The sequence below is a fragment of the Salvelinus namaycush genome, chromosome 15, assembly GCF_016432855.1.
Source record: "Salvelinus namaycush isolate Seneca chromosome 15, SaNama_1.0, whole genome shotgun sequence".
Lineage (NCBI taxonomy): Eukaryota > Metazoa > Chordata > Actinopteri > Salmoniformes > Salmonidae > Salvelinus > Salvelinus namaycush.
The window spans coordinates 12,806,732-12,826,410 of NC_052321.1; the positions used below are offsets into that span (position 1 = coordinate 12,806,732).

At 43.1% G+C, this 19,679-nt stretch overlaps 1 protein-coding gene across 1 annotated transcript in view; it reads left to right on the plus strand.

Annotated features, from left to right (window-relative positions):
* Positions 1 to 19,679, plus strand: part of LOC120059768 (ALK tyrosine kinase receptor-like) — a 120,240-nt gene that overhangs the window by 38,331 nt on the left and 62,230 nt on the right. Inside the window, exons 5-6 of the mRNA XM_039008821.1 lie at positions 17,008 to 17,097; positions 19,288 to 19,437. Of these exons, the coding sequence (XP_038864749.1) occupies positions 17,008 to 17,097; positions 19,288 to 19,437 (240 nt within the window). The remainder of the gene's footprint in view (positions 1 to 17,007; positions 17,098 to 19,287; positions 19,438 to 19,679) is intronic.

Here is a 19,679-nt window from a genome sequence, read left to right on the forward strand (position 1 = left end):
AAGTATTACATTATAGCTCAGTATTTGTATTATTTATTTTATACATCATGTTTCGCTCATGTTCATCAAGGGTGCCAATCATTTTGGATGTGGCTGCACTTTACTCCTTAGCCTCAGAGAGAAGAGATCTGGTTTGTATTCAAGGTCAAACCCAACTGCTTTTCTCACTAATGTCTCAGGGTCAGATGATATTGTCAAGGTATTATACGGATGTTGAAGCTGTATTTTACAGTCACTATGGACGGACGCACAATGTATCAGAAAATTCACTATGTTATTTTTTAACAATAATAATAATAACTATTTCTAGAGTGCTTTTCAATAACAAATGATCAAAGTCAAATCATATAAATAAATAAAAGCACTACAAAGATACAGAGACAGAAAAATTGAGAAGTTAAACAAAATACCGAAATAAAATCACACATTAAAATCAGTTTGTATAAATGTGGGATTTAAAAAGAGGCACTCTCGGCCTCCCGATTGTTGTGGCGTCACTACAGCCTGGGGTTCGATCCCATAACCGGGAGTCCCATAGGGCGGCGCACAATTGGCCCAGCATCGTCCGGGCTAGAGGAGGGTTTGGCTGGGGGGACTTTACTTTACTCATCATGCTCTAGCGATTCCTTGTGGCGGGCCAGGCACCTGCAAGCTGACTACGGTCGTCAGTTGAACTGTGTTTCTTGCAACACTTTGGTGCGGCAGGCTTCCGGGTTAAGCGAGCGGGTGTTAAGAAGTGCGGCTTGGCACTTGAATCGACCTTCGCCTCTCCCGAGCCCATCTGGGAGTTGCCGTGATGAGACAAGGTTGTAATTGAATCGCAATTGGATATCACGAAATTGGGGAGAAAAAGAGAGTACATTTAAAAAAAAAAGAAAAAAAAAAAGAGGCACTTATTCTAAAATCCTGATCTCTGTTGACAAGGAGTTACTTCTATTTTAAGCTCATGGGAGTGTTATTCATCCATGTTTTCTTCAAATGGTGATAAAGTATACCCATGTGGTTAAATGTGTTTGAAGGTAGTGGGTTTGATCAGCACCAAGCTCATTTGTCAGGATAAATTGTCCAGGTCATATCACCACAAAACATTCCTTTGTGAATAAAGAATAATGATGATTCCTTTTGGCAGGTCTTGTTACATTCATCAAAGCATGTGTTGTTAACAGTAGTCATTGGTTAAATTAATTATACTACTTGGACCTTCAGCTAATAGGAAAAGGCTATAAAAGGTAATAACACTGGTGCTCTGAACATTTTGACATGATTCTGGGATCTTTCTGTAGACTGTCTTGAGAGTAAATTGACTGTCTTGAGAGTTTTTTTGTTGTGCTGCTTTCAGTTTCCAGTCTTATTCAGTTCCGGTTGTTTATAGTCAGTAAAGAACTTTATAGCTTTGTTTATTTTCTAATGACATATGAAAGATGGAAATGAGTTAGTTGTACAGGCATTTAATGGTGCATTGGAAGAACAGCACCATGGTCTAGGCCTTTTAGCTCCAGTAAATTGCCCATGCACTGTCAAAGCTCTATTATTAGTGTATCCCTCTGGACATCCCCTCTCAGTTGGCACAGCACCATTCTTTCTTGACATCCTGCAGAGCTTCTAACACCAACATGTGTGATATGTGTAGCATTTTCTGAATGAATAGACAGTGGATGACTCAAAAGTATAAACCCAGCAAACAGAGGATGTCCTGACGATGTTAGGCAACCATTCTGCGATGTCCCGGGGAGGTCTTACCAACTCATTATTGTTTGCAGTGTAAACTAGTGTCAGTTGGGAATTATGCAGACCACTGATTCTAGTTGATGTCTCTCTATAACGAATCATGCCTCAGGATTTGGATATGGTTTTCATTAAAACAAGATTGGAAATAAATGGCTCCCTTCCAAAGATCTTTTCTGTGAATGACTTAATTTTCTTGCAGATGAGATCAAGTATTATACATTTTGGGCACTCTTTTTATCAGAATACAGTTTGGAAATACCTGAAATAGCTCAGTATTGCTTTATTACCGAGCGTGTCGAGAACATCAAGTTCCTTGGTCTTCAAATGTCTAAAATGGTCCACACAGGCGCACAGTCATGAAGAAAGCACTACAACGCCTCTTTCCCCTCAGGAGGTTGAAAAGGTTTGGCATGGGCCCTCAAATCATCAAAAAGTTATACAGTTGTACCATTGAGAGCATCTTGACTGGCTGCATCACTGTTTGATATGGAAATAGCACTGCCCTCGATCGTAAGGCGCTACAGATGGTGGTGCAGACAGCCCAATGCATCACTGTGGCCGAGCTCCCTGCCATCCAGGACCTCTATATCAGGCGGTGGGAAAGGAAGGTCTGGAAAATCACAAAAGACTCCAGCCATCTAAGCCATAGACTCTTCTCTGCTTACGCATGGCAAGCAGTACCGGTGCATAAAGTCTGACACCAACAGGCTCCCAAACAGCTTCTATCCCCAAGCCATAAGACTGCTAAATAGCTAACAAAATGGCTACACAGACTGAGTTGACCATTGTATTTATATATATATTTTTTTACAAGTCTCTACGGGCACTCACAGGGCCCTACACACTCATGCACACTGACACTCCAACACACACACAAACGCTCACTTCAATGGTCGCACACATAATATGAAGATATATTTATACTGACTCTATACACACGCACACCCACTCACATACAATCATCATATATGCTGCTGCTATTCTGTTTATCATATATCCTGATGCCTAGTCACCTTACCCCTATACATATCTACAGTGCCGTCAGAAAGTTTTCATACCCCTTGACTTATTCCACATTTTGTTGTGTTATAGCCGGAATTCAAAATGGATTAATATATTTTTTACACACAACATCCCATAATCACAAAGTGAAAACATGTTTTGGAAATGTTTGCAAACTTGTAAGTGTTTACAGCCCTGAGTCAATGCTTTGTATAAAAGCACCTTTTGCAGCGTGCGTCTTTCCAGGTAAGTCTCTAAGAGTTTTCCACACCAGATTGTGCAACAATAGTCTGTTATTCTTTTCACAATTCTTCAAGCTCTGTCAAATTGTTTGTTGATCATTGCTAGACAACCATCTTCAGGTCTTGCCATTAATGTTCAAGTACATTTAAGCCAAAACCTCCCTGGTCTTTGTCAGGACCCGGTGCGAGAAACAGTCACTAATAATCGTCAGAACCCAGAAGATGAGGCAGACACAGCAGTACTAGAGATGGTGGTTTAATTAAAGAACAAAATCTTCAGGCAAAGAATCTAAATCCACAATGTCCAAACATAAAGCCAAGAAGCACAAAATGGATATCCTCCAAAATACAAAGAAACTCCACAAAGTGGTAAAAACAGCAGGGAAAAACAAACCTCAAAAGACTACTCAAAAATACACAAGAACTAAACCAGAGAACCTCTGGAAAATCCAATAAGAGAATCATATGTTCAGAACAAGGCTTGGGCTGGGGCTGGGTGCTAACATACAAACACTGAGCAAGGAACTGAGGAACACACAGGGTTTAAATACTAACAAGGGAACGACACACAGGTGCAAACAATAATTAGAGCAAGGAAAAACAAAAGGTACAAAAAAGGTGCAATGGGGACATCTAGTGACCAAAACCTGAACAGTCCTGGCCAAAACCTGACAATCCCCCTCCTAGGAACGGCTCCTGACGTTCCTACCAGCCTTCTCAGGGTGGAGGGTCCTGAACTGACGAATGAGGTCAGGGTCCAGTATGTCCTTGGCAGGAACCCAGGAGCGCTCCTCGGGACCGTAGCCTTCCCAGTCCACCAGATACTGCCAGGACCGCTGCACCCGGCGGGAATCCAGTATCCGGTGGACGGTATAAGCCGACTGGCCACCGATGACACGGGGCGGAGGGGGAGGTCTGCCTGCCGGGATAAGGGGAGAAAAAACAGGTTTTAATAAAGAAATGTGAAATGTTGGATTGATCTTAAGGGATCTGGGTAAGTGCAGGCGAAAAGTAACGGGATTGACTCTCCTGGCAATCTTAAAGGGACCGATGAATCTCTGGGACAGCTTGCGAGACTCCACCCGTAGCGGTAAGTTCTTTGTTGAGAGCCATACTCTCTGGCCGGGGTACAGGGTAGGACCGGGACGGCGACGTCTGTTGGCTTGTCGTTGGTACTGCTGTGAGGAACGCAGAAGATTAAGACGTGCCTTCTTCCACGTAAGCCGACAGCGTCTGATGAACCTCGAGGCTGAAGGCACTCTGACTTCTGCCTCCTGGTCCGGGAACAATAGAGGAGCATAGCCAAACTGACACTCATGCGGGGATATACCAGTGGAGGAGGAGCACAAGGTGTTGTGCGCGTACTCGGCCCAAACAATGAAGGATGACCATGTGGACGGGTTGTTGGAAACCATACATCTGAGGGTGGTTTCCAGCTCCTGATTCATCCTCTCAGTTTGGCCGTTGGACTCCGGATGGTACCCTGAAGATAAACTGGCCGTGGCCCCTATGAGTTGGCAGAAGGCCTTCCAAAACCTTGAGGCGAACTGGGGACCTCTGTCGGAAACCATATCTTGCGGAATGCCAAAGACTCGGAACACATGGTTAATCACCAACTCAGCTGTTTCCTTGGCAGAAGGTAATTTGGTCAAGGGAACAAACCTGGCCGCCTTAGAAAACCTGTCGATGATGACTAGGATCGTAGTATTACCATGGGACGGAGGAAGGCCAGTAATAAAGTCCAACGAGATATGGGACCAGGGTCGGTGGGGAATAGATAAAGGGTGAAGGAGTCCTTGAGGGCGGAGGTGAGAAGATTTGCCCTGGCAGCACACGGAACAGGCCTTGACGAAAGTGGCAACGTCTTCTTTTATGGTGGGCCACCAGAACTTACGCTGGATGAACTCCAAGGTGCGACCTACGCCCGGGTGACAGGTGAGGCGAGAGGAGTGCCCCCACAGAAGGACTTGGGACCTTGCTGCCTTGGGAACAAACAACCGATTGGCAGGACCTCCTCCAGGGCCCGGTTCAATGGCTTGAGCTTGTTTCACGGTATCCTCCACTTGCCACGAGATCGGAGCCACGATCTTAGCGGCAGGAAGGACAGTCATGTCAGTATCTTCTCGAATGGCAGGAGAGTAGATTCGTGACAAGGCGTCCGGTTTGAGATTCTTCGACCCGGGTCTATAGGTGAGGATAAACTGAAATCGGCTGAAGAAAAGAGACCATCGAGCTTGTCTGGAGTTCAACCGCTTCGCCTGCTGGATATACTCCAGATTTTTGTGGTCCGTAAGCACTTGAAACGGTTGAGAAGCCCCCTCGAGCCAGTGTCTCCATTCCTTCAATGCCATCTTAACCGCTAGGAGTTCACGATCCCCCACATCGTAATTCCTCTCGGCCGGGGTAAGCCGGTGAGAGAAGAAGGCGCAAGGATGAAGCTTCTTGTCTTCACCCCTCTGAGACAGGACAGCTCCAACACCAACCTCTGATGCGTCTACCTCCACCACAAAAGGTTCATCCGCCGTTGGTAGTGTCAGGATGGGAGCAGAGAGGATGCGCTGCTTGAGTCCTTGGAAGGCCGTCTCAGCTTCTCTTCCCCACAGAAACCTTGTGTTGCCACCCTTGGTTACAGCTGAGAGAGGGGCTGCCACCGAGCTGAAGTTCTTGATGAACTTGCGGTAAAAGTTGGTGAAGCCCAGGAAACGCTGAACTTCCTTAACGGACTTGGGGGTGGGCCAATCCGCTACCGCCCCTACCTTCTTGGGGTCCATCTGGACTCGACCGGGTTCCACTATAAATCCCAGGAATTGTACTCGAGAGGAATGGAATTCACACTTTTCCGGCTTAACGTACAAATGGCTGTCTAGGAGGCGTTTGAGCACTTGTCTGACATGCTTAGTGTGTTCTTGAAGGGAGCTCGAAAAGATGAGGATGTCATCCAAGTAAACAAACACGAAGATGTTAAGCATATCCCTAAGCACATCGTTTATGAGCGCTTGGAACACAGCCGGGGCGTTGGTCAGGCCGAAGGGCATCACCCTTCGGCCTGACCAGTAGGCGTGTTGAAAGCGGTCTTCCACTCGTCCCCGGGTTTGATCCGCACAAGATGGTATGCGTTCCGCAGGTCAAGCTTAGTGAAGACAACTGCTTCCTGGAGCAGCTCAAAGGCTGTGGCCATAAGGGGTAGCGGTTACGGACGGTTATGGCATTGAGTCCCCGGTAGTCGATGCAAGGTCGTAATCCACCGTCTTTCTTGGCCACAAAGAAAAACCCTGCTCCCGCCGGCGAGGTAGATGGACGCATGAGGCCTGCTGCCAGAGCGTCCTTGATGTAGGTATCCATAGCAGCTCGTTCGGGAGGAGAAAGGGAAAAGATCCGACCCCTGGGAGGGCAGGTCCCCGGAAACAGGTCGATGGTGCAATCGTAAGGTCTATGGGGTGGTAGTTTGGTGGCCCTCTGTTTGCTAAATACCGGTTTGAGGTCATGGTAACACTCGGGAACTCGGGACAGGTCGATGGATTCTAGAGACTCGGGAGGGGAACTCGGGAAGATACAAGTGGCTTGGCACGTAGGACCCCACTGCTTGATAGTGCCCACAGACCAGTCGATGTGAGGGTTATGGCTGTGAAGCCAGAGGTAACCAAGGACGAGAGGGAACTCGGAACAGGAGATCAGATGAAAGTTCATCACTTCCTGGTGTTGGGAAACTGAAAGTCGCAAGGGGGTAGTGGCACGAGTGACAAGTCCAGATCCCAAAGGGCTTCTATCCAACGTAGTAACCCTTATGGGGTCACTTAGAGGTTCAGAAGGAACGCCATTCTCCTTCGCCCAGACCCCATCCATGAAGTTACCTGCGGCTCCAGAGTCTACCAAGGCTTGAAGAGGAAACTCGTGGTCGTCCCAGGAAAGGGTAACTGGAATGAGCAGGCGGGAGTTGGATGGATGGGAGGAGGTTATGTTTCCCGTTACAGTCCTCCCAGGCCTGCACGGGAGAGTGCGTTTCCCTGGAGCCCGGGACACGTGGAGCGGAAATGGCCCGGTTTGCCGCAATATAGACAGCATCGCTCCCTCATCCGGCGGTCTCTCTCAGCCTGGGAGATGCGTCCAACCTGCATGGGTTCTGGTGGAGCCAGCGAGGATAAAGGTGGAGACTCGGAGCTGGAACCGATAGGAGCTAGGGTGAGAGGTCTACGGTTGAGTTCTCTCTCTCTCTCAGACGCTGGTCTATGCGCGAAGCCAACTTGATAAGGGACTCGAGGTTGTCCGGTGGTTCCCGAGTGGCCAGTTCATCTTGGATGGTGTCAGAAAGACCCTTCAAAAAACACTGTGAGCGCCTCGTCGTTCCAGCCACTTGCTGCTGCCACAGTGCGGAACTGGATGGCATAGTCCGTCACGCTGCGCCGACCTTGGCGGAGAGTCAGGAGCTGTTTGGCTGAGTCAGGGCCGTTGGTAGGACCTTGAAACACTCGCTTGAATTCTTCAGCAAAGGTAGAGTAGCTGGCACAGCAGGGACTTTGGGCATCCCACACAGCAGTAGCCCAGGCTAGGGCTTTTTCCGACAGCAGGGTGATGATATATGCTATCTTGGACCGGTCGGTGGGAAACGACGATGGTTGTAGCTCAAAGGAGAGAGAACATTGGGTGAAAAACCCCTTACAAACACTCGGATCACCTGAGAACCGTTGGGGAGGCGGCAGACGAGGTTCAGCCAGGGAGTTAACTGCCAGGGGCACTTGAATCTGATGAACTGGAGCAGAAGCGGTTGCCGGGGAAAGTCGATCAGAAATCTGCTTTATGGAAGTCAGCATCTCTGACAGAAGTTGAGAATGTCTAGCCACTAAGGCCTCTTGCTGAACCAGAGCAGCTTCGTGGCGTTGGACAGTCCCCTCGTGGTGGGACAGGATGGAACAAAAATCCTGGGTACTGGCTGCCTCTGGGTTCATTATAATGGCTCAGTGTTTCTGTCAGGACCCGGTGCGAGAAACAGTCACTAATAATCGTCAGAACCCAGAAGATGAGGCAGACACAGCAGTACTAGAGATGGTGGTTTAATTAAAGAACAAAATCTTCAGGCAAAGAATCTAAATCCACAATGTCCAAACATAAAGCCAAGAAGCACAAAATGGATATCCTCCAAAATACAAAGAAACTCCACAAAGTGGTAAAAACAGCAGGGAAAAACAAACCTCAAAAGACTACTCAAAAATACACAAGAACTAAACCAGAGAACCTCTGGAAAATCCAATAAGAGAATCATATGTTCAGAACAAGGCTTGGGCTGGGGCTGGGTGCTAACATACAAACACTAAGCAAGGAAATGAGGAACACACAGGGTTTAAATACTAACAAGGGAACGACACACAGGTGCAAACAATAATTAGAGCAAGGAAAAACAAAAGGTACAAAAAAGGTGCAATGGGGACATCTAGTGACCAAAACCTGAACAGTCCTGGCCAAAACCTGACAGTCTTTGTAGTTGAGTCTGTGTTTGAAATTCACTACTCGACTGAGGGACCTTACAGATAACTGTATGTGTGGGGTACAGACATGAGGTAGTCATTAAACACTATTATTGCACACAGATTGAGTCCATGCAACTTATTATGTGACTTGTAAAGCATATCTTTATTCCTGAACTCATTTAGGCTTGCCATCAGAATGGGGTTGAATACTTATAGACTCAAGACATTTCAGCTTTTCATTTTTAATTAATGAGTAAACATTTTGAAAAACGTAATTCCACTTAGACATTATGGGGTATTATGTGTAGGCGTAGTGACAAAAAAATCGAATCAATTTTAAATTCAGACTGTAACACAACAAGATGTGGAAAAAGTCAAGTGGTGTGAATACTTTCTGAAGGCACTGTACCTCTATCACTCCAGTATCCCTTCACGTTGTAAATATGGTACTGGAACTGACTGAGCCTGTATATAGAATACTTACTTACATTCTCGTGCTCTTCTTATTTCTTATTTTTATTTCTCGTTTGTTTTTGTTCTACCTTGTGTTATTTTTAGTACTACATTGATATTGATTACAGCATTGTTGGGTTTGGAGCTGGCAAGAAAGGCATTTCACTGTACTTGTGCACGTGACATTACAACTTGAAACTTGAAACTTGAAACTAACCCAGTATGTACTGTTACCCTTGGAAGAAAAATGGACTTTGAAAATATAATGAGGAGAACACTCCAGTGTGAGAACTGTGGGCTACAGTTTTCCCTGAAAATCTTTCAAGTCCATTTTGTGTGGCAATTTAAATGTTTTTTTTGTAGGTGTTTCTTCTGTTTATCAGACTTCGTCAGAGCATGGAAGTTGTGAAGTGAAATTTAAGTCATGCAAACAATTAAAATCACTCAATCGTACCCAAAAGGCTCTTATCGAGAGTAAACATTCCACATTGTTACCAAGTGGGGGGTTTTTGTAGTGTGTGCCTGGTACACCAGGAATAACCTTTGAAGTTTGACTAGATGTGCAGCATGGCAGGGGGGTTATGAACCCAGGCTTATGTGATGGAGCTGAAATACTGTCCAAATCAAATTTTGTCCGTAAACATACCAGCCAGCTGGTCTGCGCATGCTCTGCGACACGGCTAGGGATGCCGTCTGGGCCAGCAGCCTTGCGAGGGTTAACACGTTTAAATGTTTTACTCATGTAGGCCACGGAGAAGGAGAGCCCACAGTCTTTGGTAGCGGGCCGTGTCAGTGGCACTGTATTGTCCTCAAAGCGCGCAAAGAAGTTGTTTAATTTGTTTGGGAACAAGACGTCGATGTCTGCGACGGGGCTGGTTTTCTTTTTGTAATCCGTGATTGTCTGTAGACCCTGCCACATACGTCTCGTGTTTGAGCCGTTGAATTGCGACTCCTCTTTGTCTCTATACTGACGCTTTGCTTGTTTGATTGCCTTACGAAGGGAATAACTACACTGTTTGTATTCGGTCATGTTTCCAGTCGCCTTGCCATGATTAAATGTGGTGGTGCGTGCTTTCAATTTTGTGCAAAAGCTGCCATCAATCCACGGTTTCTGGTTAGGGAAGGTTTTAATTGTCACAGTGGGTACAACATCTCCTATACACTTCCTTATAAACTCACTCACAGAGTCAGCGTATACGTCATATCCCAGTCCACGTGATCGAAGCAATCTTGAAGCGTGGAATCTGATTGGTCAGACCAGCATTGGATAGACCTAAGCACAGGCGTTTCCTGTTTTAGTTTCTGCCTATAGAAGGGGACCAATAAGATGGAGTCATGGTCAGATTTGCCAAAAGGAAGGCGGGGGAGGGCCTTGTATGCATCACAGAAGTTAGAGTAGCAGTGGTTGAGTGTGTTACTCGCTTGTGTACTGCAATCGATATGCTGATAGAATTTAGGTAGCCTTGTTCTCAAATTAGCTTTGTTAAAATCCCCAGCTACAATAAAGGCAGCCTCAGGATATATGGTTTCCAATTTGCATAAAGTCCAGTGAATTTCCGTGATGGCCGTCTTGGTATCCGCTTGCTGGGGGATATACACGGCTGTGACGATAACCGAGGAGAGTTCTCTTGGGAGGTAATGTGGTCGGCATTTGATTGTGAGGAATTCTAGGTCAGGTGAACAAAAGGACTTGAGTTCTCGTATGTTGTTACAATTACACCATGAGTCGTTAATCATGAAACATACACCCCTGCCCTTCTTCTTACCAGAGAGATGTTTGTTCCTGTTGGCGCGATGCACTGAAAATCCCGTTGGCTGTACGGACTCTGACAGCATGTTCCCAGCTAGCCATGTCTCCGTGAAACAGAGTATGTTACAATCCCGGATATCTCTTTGGAAAGCAACTCTTGCCTTAATTTCGTCAACTTTGTTAACTAGGTACTGGACATTTAATGAGTACTATACTCGGAAGCGGTGGGTGGTGTGCGCACATCCGAAGCCTCACTAGAAGACCGCTCCAACACCCTCTCCTCCGACGGCGTTGTTTTGGGTCGGCCTCTGGAATCAGTTCAAATGCCCTGGGCGGTGCAGACAAAGGATCCGCTTTGGGAAAGTCATATTCCAGGTCGCAATGCTGGTTGTGCTGGTAAGTTGACGTCTCTCTGATATCCAATAGTTCTTCCCGGCTGTATGAAATAACACTTACGGTTTTCTGGGCTAACAATGTAAGAAATAATACATAAAAAACGAAATACTTCACAGTTTCTTAAGGACTTGAAGCAAAGCTGCCATCTATATCGGCGCCGTCTTGTCTAATTCTAATGTGGAGTACCATCTTTGGTTATGGGATTAAAAAAAGAAGACACCTGTACCATGTCAGATATAGAGTTGAAATGTATTCAATCTTAAGTTTGCATCCCAATATTACACTTTATATACATTACAGAAGACTGAAATATAACAAAACCATTTGACATAGAAACATCTGATTTTCGTCTGGTTTTTATACGTTTTGAAAAATATGAATACAATTCCACACATGAGGCCACAAGCTCAATTTACTGCAGGAAAGGGCTACACAGTCAAACAATTCCTTATGCTTTGCCATATTTGGTAGCCAGTAGCTAGCCAACAAGCCAACACACCCAAAGTAAACATACATTTATGAGTTTTAGTGTTTTCTTCAGCATGTTTTTGAACCCACAATTACTTTATTCTGAAGCCAAGGGCCTTTTTATAGCTTTTAAATCCCAAGCGGTCTCTGTGAAAAGGGCATATAAACTGAGAAAATATATTGGTGTTTGCAGTGAAACTGGCATCCTACTCTAAATACTGTATTTACAGTCTGACCTCATTTTGCGAACTGCTTTTAATAACAACATTTCTCAAGCATGGCCAATGTGACCTTGTCTCTTATGTTTTTATTGGGCATCTGGCAACTGTCCATTGTCATGTGAGCTTTTCATACAATACTAGTATTGTCTTATTTTAATTGTCTCTTTTGTCCAGTGTTGTTGAGTTATGCCGACCCACTATGAAACCCCCTGTCCCTGTTAGTGTGTATTGATCCTAACTGGACCGTGGGGTTGTGTCACATGATTGTTCCATTAACCCCCAGGGCTCTGATTGTTGGCCTTGTGTCCTGTTTCCGGCCCTCCACTCCATAGAGCTAAAACTGTCATGTCCAGTTTATTTTTGTGTGACTGTGTTGTAGTCACAATTTGGTGATGGTTGTTTCTAATTCGGCTTGCTTTCTATAATTAATCTGTTTATTCACATTTGATCTATTTCAATCCTTTCTGCTGAGTTCCTGTTTGGGGAGTCAGAGATGTAAAGCGTGTCGGTAGCCTGGAGCCTTCCCCTACAGAACAACCACATAATTGCACGTGGAAAATCACGTGATTTCACATGAAATTTCACGTGATCACATTTTCACATGTGTAATTTCATGTTATCACATTAAATCCATGTTTTTCATGTGATCACGTGAGATCCATGTGTTTTCTCCGTAATGGTTGAGTCAGAGGGATCAGGAAACATGAGTATTGTTTTATAGAGGTCTTTGTGTTAAAGCGAAGACCTTGGAAGTCGTCAGCCACTCAGCCTTGTTAAAATACTTCAAGCCAGAAGGTGGCAGTAGCTAGCTGTAATAACGTTGCTATTTTATAGAAATCTCTTGTTAATACTCGCCAGATGGCCGCAGCTAGATAACTACCTATCAAGATGATGAAGAAACAGTTTAATTCACTCTCCATAATCCCAGTGCCAGCCCATAGCCAAATGTTTAGCTAGCTAGCTAACTTTATCATATTCGCTAGCTAGCACAACATAGCTAATTAGCTAGCTAAGGACACTGAACTAACTCGGCTGCTAACACAGGCAGCTGTTTCATGGAAACTAGCTAATCCATTGTGATTTAATTATAATGTCAATACTAGCTACAGTGGTTAGCAAGCTTGGAGGAAGTATTTAGTGTTGTGTGAATTGCCTCTGTGCACTTGGCTAGCTACCATCCCATAGCCTACATTAGATATGACGTGTGACTGGCTCATCCGTGGATGTATGGAGAAAATGCCTTATTTTTTTTGTTGGCTCCCCCACGTGGGTGTTCGTGCTCTCTGATTGGCTCAAAGTCAAGTTGTAGGCCACCGACCACCATTGCGATTCTGCAAGTAGGAACGGTAGGTTTGTCGCTACCGGGTCAGCACGCAGCAGGTAATGCTTCTGTTCTAGCAAGAGAAGGAACGGCCTCTCAGTGCAGCCTGGTCTCATGGTTAGACGTAACATATTAAATGTAAAACCCGAGACACTCAAACTATTATGATATGTTACGTTTGGTATGGGTACATAAGACAGAAGGTTCCTTCCCTTTCCTGCAGTCAATGACCAAAAGCGCCCCCTTTGGCCTCATGGGTGGAATGTTATTAATATTTTTCATAATTTCATCATTAATAAAGATTGTTAAAAAAGATAGCCCTATTTGGTAAAATAGAAGAACACCTGAATCTCAGATATAAAATGTGTTTTTACTTGTTTCACACTTTTTTGGTTACTACATGATTCCATATGTGTTATTTCATAGTTTTGATGTCTTCACTATTATTCTACAATGTAGAAATGAGTAAATATAAAGAAAAACCCTTGAATGAGTAGGTGTGTCCAAACTTTTGACTGGGAAAGTGAAAGGGGAATACCTAGTCAGTTGTACAACTGAATGCATTCAACTGAAATGTGTCTTCCACACTTAACCCAACCCCTCTGACACTGTATATAAAGTGTAATATTGGGATGCAAACTCAAAATTGAATACATTTCAACTATATATCTGACATGGTGCAGGTGTCTTCATTTTTTTAAATTATTTTGTTTCCAAGTAGATTTGTTTAAGACTACTAAGAAGCAGTCTGTGTGACCCTGATTTAGCGTACTGTAGTAAAAGGTTAAGTCAAAACGTAAGAAGGGTGGTCGGTCACGCGTATAAAGCGAAGGTATAAGAATCCAAAGGTTGCATGTTCGAATCTCGTCACGGACAACTTTAGCATTTGAACTAATTAGCAGCTTTTTTACTACTTTGCACGTTAGATAACCCTTCCCCTAACTAACCATATCCATAACCCTTTTAGCTAACCCTTCCCCTAACCTTAACCATTTAACCTAACTCCTAACCTTAACCTCAAACCCTAACCCCTAGCCTAGCTAACCATAGCCAGCTAGCTAACATTAGCCACAGCAATTTGGAATTGTTAACACATCATTTGTTTTGCAAATTCATAACATATCGTACGTTTTGCAAATTCGTAATCTATCATACGAATTTTAATTCGGAACATATCATACGAAATGGATGATGGACATCCACAAACTAATACATACCATACGAAACGTAAAATACATTGCTTTCAGAAAGTATTTACACCACTGGAATTTTTCCACATTTTGTTGTGTTATAGCCTGAATTTAAACTGGATTAAATGTAGATTTTTTTTATCACCACGCCTACACACAATACTCCATAATGTCAAAGTGGAATTATGTTTTTTTATATATATAACAAATAAATTAAAAAAGAAAAGCTGAAATGTCTTGAGTCAGTAAGTATTCAAACCCTCGGTTATGGCAAGCCTAAATAAATTCAGGAGTAAAAAGTTGCTTAACAAGTCACTTAATAAGTTGCATGGACTCACTCTGTGTGTAAGGTCCGTCAGTCGAGTAGTGATTTCAACCACAGATTCAACCACAAAGACCAGGGAGGTTTTCCAATGCCTCGCAAAGAAGGGCACCTATTGGTATCACACATTTTTAAAAAGCAGACATTGAATATCCCTTTGAGCATATTAATTACACTTTGGATGGTGTATCAATACACTTAGTCACGACACAGATACAGGCATCCTTCCTAACTTAGTTGCTGGAGAGGAATGAAACTGCTCAGGGATTTCACTATGAGGCCAATGGTGACTTTAAAACAGTTACAGAGTGTAATGGCTGTGATAGGATAGAACTGATGATTGATCAACAACATTGTAGTTACTCCACAATACTAACCTAATTGACAGAGTGAAAAGAAGGAAGCGTGTACAGAATAAAAATATTCCAAAACATGCATCCTGTTTGCAACAAGGCACTAAAGTAATACTGTAAAAAAATGTGTCAAAGCAATGAACTTTTTGTCCTGAATACAGAGTGTTATTTTTGGGTCAAATCCAATACAACACATTTCTGAGTACCACTCAAGTGGTGGCTGCTACATGTTATGGGTATGCTTGTAATCGTTAAGAACTGGGGAGTTTTTCGGAATAAAAAAGACACTAAATGGAGCGAAGCACAGGCAAAATCCTATAGGAAAATCTGTTTCGGTCTGCTTTCCATCAGATACTGGAAGATGAATTCACCTTTCAGCAGGACAATAACCTAAAACACAAGGGCAAATCTACACTGGAGGTGCTTACCAAGAAGACAGTGAATGTTCCTGAGTGGCCGAGTTACAGTTTTGACTTAAATCTGCTTGAAAATCTATGGCAAGACTTCAAAATGGCTGTCTAGCCATGATCAACAACCAATTTGACAGAGCTTGAAGAATTCTTCAAATAATAATGTTCAAATGTTGTACAATCCAGGTGTGCAAAGCTCTTAGAGACTTTGCATTATAGGGTATGGCGTGTAGATGGGTGAGAAAAAACATATATTTAATCCATTCTTTATTCAGGCTGTAACATACCAAAATGAGGAATAAGTCAAGGGGTATGAATACTTTCTGAAGGCACTGTATCATACTAAATGGAGTGTCCCGGATTTACGTACAGATTTCCCACTGTGATAAGTACCAATCAGCAGTGAGATTCTAGATGTGTTTCATGCTTTAGAATCCCTAAGCCTCTGTTAAACAGAGCACTCACACTTGCAATATTCTCTGCTGTTTGGTCTTGTTTATGGCTCTTCTGTGAATACTTTATTTATATATATTTTTGTTAACACATTCTGAAAGCTGCCTTGAGATCCCAGATTACGTTGGATGCCTCCTGTGGTATAAAATAAACAGGCAGTGAAATATGATTTCCAGAATTTGTTTATCCAAGTGGTTTATTTTCATTTAAACTCACTGACCAGGATTACAGCATGATCCCCTCCACCCTCATTTAACTGAGTAAGTGTGGACAAGATGTAGCTAAAGGGTTTACTTAATAATTAAGTTCAGCTGATGCTATTGAAATGTAAGGACAGATTCAGGGAGGATGCATTCCTAACTACTACGAATAAGAGAAAGATCTTAATGTCCCATCCTCTATAAATAAGCTAAAGATGTTATTGCCAAGTCTAAAAGACAGGCCCAGCCTTTTGTGTTTGATCTGTGTTGTTAATTTATGTCAACAAGAGGACTTAATATGCTGTATGTCAATCCAGAGAGAAGGTTATGAGCTGTTGTGTTATGGTTACCTTGTATGGAACTTATTGTCCCTGTTTTTCATGAAAACTAAATTGGGATATTCAATAAATGGCTACCATGAAAATGACTTGTATTTAAAGGCCTCGTCAGGGAACATTGAGGAAGGGAACGGGGGATACCTAGTCAGTTGTACAACTGAGTGCCTTCATCTGAAATGTGTCTTCCACATTTAACCCAACCCCTCTGAATCAGAGGTGCGGTGGGCTGCCTAAATCAACATTCACAGCACCTGGGGAACAGTGGGTTAACTGCCTTGCTCAGGGGCAGAACAACAGATTTGTTGTTGGGGATTCAATCCAGCAACCTTTCGGTTACTGGCCCAACACTCTAACCACTAGTCTACCTGCCGCCCCTACACTCCAACCACTAGGCTACCTGCCATAAGCCAACTATACTTAAGTTTGATCTGTTTGTCGTTATATTATTTTGCGTCAGTGGCGTCTTCAGTAATCTACTTGTCTTGATTGAACTGGCTGTTCATGTAGCTGTGTTGATTTACAGGCCCCAGGGTAGGCAATATCTCTCATTTGAACTTTAAAATGGAAGGACAGCCTGGTGTCCCACTGTCTAAAAGTCCTCTGCTGTCAACCATGTTGTGTGTAAACACTAGGGACACAAAGTCAATAAAAACAATCATGTAACCACTTGTCTCTCTCTTTCGCTCTCTCGCTTTCAGTTGGCAGCTCCAGTCATGCTCTACTGGACAAGTCCCTGGAGGAGAGCTTCATGTTTCCCCATCACTTGAGTCCTGAGGACAAGAGCCAAAGTAAGAATCATCCACACCAAGCTGTTTGTCATTTGGAGACCTGGGGAAGAAGCATGATTTACTTATTAAATCAATCACATAGAACTCTCCCATATCATTCGTATGAAATATTCAGTGTCTAGAGATCTGAATTTAATCACCCTTTTGTTGCTGATCATTTTCCTGCACAGAAGGAAATGCAAACTTGTAGTGTATTTGAGTTTTAGAAATGCTTGCAAAGTTTGTAATTTCCACTTTGAAATTGTATCAACCCCTACAAAAATAGCCATGAATTATAATCCACATAATAATTCACATTTCCTGTTCGTGCAGGATTATTTTCCTGCTGTAGAAAACTGGCTCAAATTAAGTTCCTACATCTGTATGGAACACAACCTGTTTAGTTTCATTAATGATAATGTGTGTCAGGGACAATGGGGTTCCGGTTTCTGTTACTATTAAATGTGTTGCCTTATAGGGCTGCCCGTTTCTCTTATGTGTGGTCTGCAGAGAGTGAATCAATGTAATTTAAACTATAGAAAGCACTAATCTAATAGTGTTTGTCATAGCTGTTACAACATTGTAATGTGTTCAAAGCTCACGTTGGCAGTCGCGTTTGTTCTAAATGAGACTTTGCGCATTAAATGAAGACCCTGATGAAATTGAGCTTCACACAAAAATCCTCATCTGCATGTTTTATTTAGGACCAAAACAGGTCTTACATTTTTCACCTAACCACTTACATTCTAGTATTTCTGTTTCCCAGAGGAAAGAGATGTGGTTGTCTTATTAGTGGTTTCACTCCTTCAGGACACATCACATGACTCCCTCCACATTCACTTAGGTTAGATTAGGATTGTTAAACTCAACATGCCAATTATGGAGCCCTTAAAAATGTATATTTTCCTTTTCCAGAGTGACATTCCCTGGTCTTCTCTGATTATATTGGAGTTGTTTTTATGGTTGATCATTCACAAATCACTAGTTGGTAGGCTTCATCAGACACCAAGGAACGTTCTTAGTCTGCACTATTAAGCAATTTTGAATTGTCTTGTCGGTGTCTTGTTGGAGACTCATATCTCTTGCACTGTATTTTGGGAAAGTCAAAGCGCTCATGGAATCAGTCTGAAACAGCTCAGAACACTAAGCAGGGTTTCTAAGGTCATTTTAATCGAGCTTGGTTGATGAGAAGAAAGTGTACTGAATATGTACTGACATGAGTCATTTGTACGTGAGTGTGTGTGTCTAGTAGCATTATGTTAAATGATGGCTTTTTGTTAAGGCTCAGATATGCTTTATAATGGTTTTTCAATGTTAAACTAAAAAGACAATTTCAACTAATTATGCTGTATGCCTGTATCTGGTTTGGCGTCTGCTGTTCTTGGAGATAGTCAGAGTGGTCTACTTATTGCCACTGTCTGAGTTTGGTAAATATGCTCTCAGGTAATGGGGCAGCAGGTAGCCTAGTGGTTAGAGTGTTGGGCCAGTAACCGAAAGGTTGCTAGATTGAATCCCTAAACTGACAAGGTCAAATTCTGTCGTTCTGCCCCTGAACAAGGCAGTTAACCCACTGTTCCTAGGCCGTTATTGTAAATAAGAACTTGTTCTTAACTGACTTGCCTGGTTAAATTTAAAAAATATCCATGTCAGAAAGCTCCTTTGGTACAAGTGGAAAGTGTTGGTGACTGCTGTGAGGCTACCACTTATGTGGATCACTCTGCATCACTTGTTTGAATATGTTGACAATAGAAACAGTAAAGCCTTCTAACTGTGGTAACAGTACCAAGGACACTGTTTCTACTTTAGCCAATTTACTGTAACCATAATGGTTTCAAATGATAATTGCCCTGAGATTTGGTTCACTTCTACTAATTTCACCCATGGGCATTTGGAGTTTTTACTTCTGTTAGGAGCTGTTGGTGGAGTGGAGTATACAGTTATACTGTATATACTGCAGGCGTTGTGATGTCCACATTTCATCATATTTCTGAAGCAGGCTGCAATGTTGGCCTAATTTGGCATCAGATGAGGATCATTAGTTCCATGCGTTTCTGTCATTCATTTGTATAATTAATGACGTTAATTAATACAGTACTGAACACAGTACAATAGAAATGACATCATGCAGTGGCCAATGTTTAGCAAGAATGTGTGACGGGAACATAGAGTCAGTCTCAGACATAATGGATTTATTTTTCCTCACTCCTGCAGCTACCTCTTGTGATTTTGAATCGCCTTGCTCTTGGACCTTCTCCAATCACAGTGTCAGAAATGACTGGAGGGCCATGTCACCACAGCAACAAAGATCCAGCACACAGGCCATGAAGCCAGTCAGCGACCATTCGGAGGGGAGCTCTGAAGGTAAGGGAGGAAGCACAGTCACAAAGAGAATACTCCATGTGTGTTTCACTCACACCTTTAATGTGCTACTCCTTTCATCTCACTGAGAGCATAGTGTAGTATACTGTGTCGGGTCTTTGGCATCATTAAAAGTGAAGACTGTTATTTTATCAAATCAATTCTCTGTAATTATTATTACGTAATTAAACTAATCTTCAGATTACAAAGTTATAATAAAATAAAAAAATTGTACAAAGATATTT